A 4,831-nucleotide genomic window follows, 5' to 3' on the forward strand; every position below is an offset into this window, starting at 1 on the left:
ACACACACACACACACACACACACACACACACACACACACACACACACACACACACACACACACACACACACACACACACACACACACACACACACACACACAAAAAGAGAGAAAAGCTTTAAAGGAAAATTTAGGTGTTTTGTGTATGGAGAATGAGAGCGAAAAAAAATTCGAGGGACAGAATAGAGGACATACCAGTACCTGACATGGAGTCTGGCGAGCGGCCACGCAACACACCCGCGTAGCTATTTATGCAGGCTTCGGTGGATATTAAAAAGAAAAAAATTACATCAAGTAAGGTCAACTATCGGGCCCCCCTCCCTACCCCCTGAAGAAATTATCTGGCTATTTTATTCATAAAGGGGGGGGCTAGAAGCGAGAAAAAGAAGATATAAAGCAAACTATAAAAGTAAAGGCATCTGGAATACGCGGCGCGCAGTACACACTCACACGGCATGGTACATAGCCAACAATATAAGCATTTTATTAGAGCTGAATCAACTTTAATGAATTACTTGATCATAGCAGAATCTATCTACAAATATGGAAGTAGCGATTTGTCTACTACACAATAAAATAGCAAGCGAGTTTTATAAAAATATAGCTTTTGTTTGAGTACAAATATGAGTTTATATTGATTCTTATAATAATTAATTGAATTAATTTGCTATCGATAGATAATTTTTCTTTCTTTACTTTAGTTTTGGATGAAAGATAGCGAGATGAACGAAAGAAACGATACTTTTTTTCTTTTTACTGAAATTCAATTGTATTATGAATATGTTTCAATAAGTTCATTATATAGTTATGGCTAAAATAATGCAAATATCTGCTAGTACCAATTCTGTGTGTGCGTGTATGTGTATATGTGCTTTAAAGAAGGAGATACTTAATCTATTCTGTTAGTGCTCGAGTAATTGCGAAACTTATCTCAAAATCACAAAATTACTTAAAAAAGAAAACAAAAGAAACTCTATACACACTCAAGCATATTATTATGAATAAATATAAAGTTTCGCATTATTAAATATACTTTCAAATTAACTGTCGGTAATGTATCTTTATCGTCAACTCGCTTCAACTAATTTGTAAATGTATAGTCTAAAATTCTTTCTTCATACCTGTATTTGTATTATTCGTGGTAGTTGCTGCTCCTGAACCAGAACCGCCACAATCTGATTCATCTCGCTCTTTATCGTCTAATCTGTGAAAAATGAATGAGATATCTTTCCATCTTCATTTTTATTAATCACAGTCTATTAATATTTTAAGAATAATGATTAAAAGTGACGATTCGAAAATAAACAATCCAAAATAATAATTGTTTATCAATTTTACAAAACTCATTGAAATTATAATATTACGAACCTGTGTTGTTTTATAAGCGTGCAACATCCACTTTCTGTCGGATCCACGGAATAGACGTACAAGTAACCATCGGCACTAGCTACTAATAGTTTTGGTACTTTATGTGTTCTAAAATGTAGATAAATAAAATGTATCGCGGATACGTAATAAGTTTAACGCACAGTGTACATAAATTTAAGATACAAATTTTTGAATACTCACACAGTGATGGCACAGACATTTTTTAAACCTTGAAATGGTAGATGGACGCTAGCAAAAGCACGTCCTTGAGTAAAAACATCAGTCACTTGCGACGGCAAATACGTAGCCGACGCTGTCACAGCCTTCGTTAAATATCCCATCCAGCTTTGTGCTTCGTCTGCAGTTTGTTTGTTTGGCCTATAACCCAAATAACCCAAATAACACATTTGTTTCTACATTTTAATGAAATATTCATTAAAAAAACAGTGAATACGTGATACATACGTTTCCTTTGGTTCCTCCAATTTGAATATATGCACAGTTTCTGTATTACTAGAACAACAGAGCCACATAGAGTCCATACTGAAAGAAAGACTGTTTATCGTGACGCATCTTTTAACTCCGCGTCGAAATTCGAATAACTTTGTACCCTCGTGAACCTGTAAAAATAAACAATTGTTGCAATTGTATGTAGTTATTGCAACAGTTTATGGATAAAAAAAAATTTTATGAATAAAATGTAGGTACTATTGTATCTATTTGTATATCTACTAGCTACTTACGTCAAAAACTCTAATAACAGTACCCTTTTCAGAGGCTGTCGCCACTTTGGTGCCAGTCGAGCTGAAAGCAATTGCTGCCAATGGACTATCATGTGCAGGTATCATTGTTTTTGCTTGCTGTACAATTGAAAAATGTAAAGTTGTTAAAATATTAATTTTTAATGCTTCAAAGATTTTATTGATTTATTCAAATTTGTTTAAAATACATACAAGATGATTCGCATCAAATATTTGAACTTCTCCAATGGTATTTGATCCTGGGTAAGCTACATAACAATTGTCGCTATTTGGCGAAAGTGTACAAAGGCCTGTAAGATTAGGTGGAGTGTCACGAATTGTGTGTAACACTCTCATATCTCGTATATTATGAATATATAGTGATTCTTCCAAACACACCACCAACCTCTGAAATAAATACTGCCTTCAATGTATTGAAGATTATGAAAAACATTAAACATATTATAAAATTATAATTATATAAATTTAATAAATTAATAAATTATAATTAATAATTTAATAAATTATCAAAGCTTTATTTATTTTAATAAAATATCACATATTTACAATTTAAAATATGTGAGAATTATCATAAGATAATTCAGAATTTAAAAAGTAAGTTCATATGAATACATGTCTAACATAAGATATAATTTTTTAAATTATAATAATTGTATTGTATATATGTATTTATTTATATATTTATACGTATACATAAAAATATCTATAGTGTTAATTCATTAATTGAGATGTGAACATTGGAATGCTGCGTGGTTTTGTGTGACAACTCGTAATTAACGAGTTTAACCCCATATATTTTAAATTTATAATCAGTAAAATAGCTCTCTGACCTTCTAAATTGAGAATTATGTATGTGTCTGACAATCACATTATCTAAACTGTTGTTTATAAAGAGGAAACTAAAATTTTTAAGATCCAAAGAAATGGAACCAATGTTCATTGATTAAATCGAAGTATAAGTAGGGGTTTCCATTCAATCCAAACTCTGTTCAATTATGTTGAATAAACCTCAGTGCTAATAGTTGCTTAACAAACAAAAAGGGATTTATTCTTTTCCATAAAAATCGTGATTGTAAATTGTGAAAAAAACCGAGATTTCAAACATAAGACTGCAATGCTTTCACATTTGAGGTCAAGGCTCGAAATAGGTTCTGTACTATTATTGTAAAAGACAAGAAGAATGTAAACATAAATTTGAATAACTTACCGCTCTGTTGAGTTTCACAGCCAAAATTGTATTCGAGTAACTGTAATTGCATATCTCTGTTCCTTTCCTAAAGTGGCACACCGTAAGCGTACGAGGTGATTTAAGACTCACGATTGCCACCAAACTGCTGCTGAACAATCTTTCAACAATGCATATATCCTCGAAGTCTGTATCATCTCGAAAAAATGAAATATTCTAATTAATAATATCAAAGGTTTCTATTCGAATTGGTCGTTTAGTTTCGTTTAACACATCGATATGGTGTTGGTTATAAATGACCAACGCCTAACTTTTTAGCGCTTGTAAAAAATACTATTGAATATAAAATTTTTTGAATTATATAAAATAACAATTTAGATAACAATGTAAATAGTGCATAGTTTACCACATTATCTATGAGCATATAAATTTATTTAATCATATCATGCAATATATTATCATATGCTTACGATAATGAAAATTCTATCGTGGCATACATGTAAGACATATAAAAGTTGCTGGGCAGACAACGTGTTAATGCGACACAAAAGCTACAAATATCTTTGACATAAAAGATATTTAGAAATTTTTTATCTCGCTTATCATTTATTATCATTCTATTAATCATTATTGTAGCAGTTATTTTTAATTCCAGGAATTGTTGATAGAATACAGAAAAACTAATTATTACCATTTTCATATATTTTCTCAAGATGTCCTGCGGAACTGATGGAATAAAGTTTGTATCCTGACTTTGATCCCACTGCCAAGGACCTAAAAGGTAATAAGAAATTTTATTAAAAATACACCCACACGCATGTCCGAAACTGAGATATAAGACATCTTAATGACGTCATCAATATTAATTGTCGATTCTTATATTTATGATTGCCTTAAATTTTAAGATATTACGAACCAATTATATTATTTAAGATGATTTTGAAATAAGAACAGAATATGAATATCAGTCTAAAATATCTTTTAAACATCACATCATAAGACATCATAAAGATGACTTTAAGAAGTCTTTTGCTTCCATTTTGGGACATGCCATTACAAACCTATACTAGAAAATATCTTATTGCATCAATTAGAATTCAGCTAGATTCAGAAACAAATCAGAAACTTATACAGTTAACTCTATCAAACATTCTAATCGACATAATCAGAAGTTCAATCAAGATAATTAGAATTCTAATTTATATGATCAGAATTCATTTTGTTTGTTTCTTGTGGGTATAACTGTAACATCTTTCTCAGTGACTCTTTCTTTTCTTTTAGTTAGAAAGACGTGATAGTATTCAAAATATAGAATCAAGAATTTCTTCGATAAGTGTATACACGTAAGTATATACCCTTTGTTTGCCTATCTCCCATATTATTGCCATCGCTGTCTGGCAAATATCGTACACACACACACACACACACACACACACACACACACACACACACACACACACACACACACACACACACAGAGAGAGAGAGAGAGAGAGAGAGAGAGAGAGAGAGAGA

General features: G+C 31.3%; 1 protein-coding gene across 1 annotated transcript in view; it reads right to left on the reverse strand.

Annotated features, from left to right (window-relative positions):
* The window catches only part of LOC105627563 (WD repeat domain phosphoinositide-interacting protein 2), a 9,075-nt gene that overhangs the window by 2,673 nt on the left and 1,571 nt on the right, over positions 1 to 4,831 (reverse strand). The window contains exons 2-10 of the mRNA XM_012208844.1: positions 4,008 to 4,090; positions 3,338 to 3,513; positions 2,323 to 2,517; positions 2,113 to 2,229; positions 1,835 to 1,989; positions 1,571 to 1,747; positions 1,370 to 1,477; positions 1,123 to 1,205; positions 197 to 259 (exon numbers count right to left, since the gene is read on the reverse strand). Coding sequence (XP_012064234.1) covers positions 197 to 259; positions 1,123 to 1,205; positions 1,370 to 1,477; positions 1,571 to 1,747; positions 1,835 to 1,989; positions 2,113 to 2,229; positions 2,323 to 2,517; positions 3,338 to 3,513; positions 4,008 to 4,090 — 1,157 coding nt within the window. The remainder of the gene's footprint in view (positions 1 to 196; positions 260 to 1,122; positions 1,206 to 1,369; positions 1,478 to 1,570; positions 1,748 to 1,834; positions 1,990 to 2,112; positions 2,230 to 2,322; positions 2,518 to 3,337; positions 3,514 to 4,007; positions 4,091 to 4,831) is intronic.

The sequence above is a fragment of the Atta cephalotes genome (assembly GCF_000143395.1).
Source record: "Atta cephalotes unplaced genomic scaffold scaffold00009, whole genome shotgun sequence".
Lineage (NCBI taxonomy): Eukaryota > Metazoa > Arthropoda > Insecta > Hymenoptera > Formicidae > Atta > Atta cephalotes.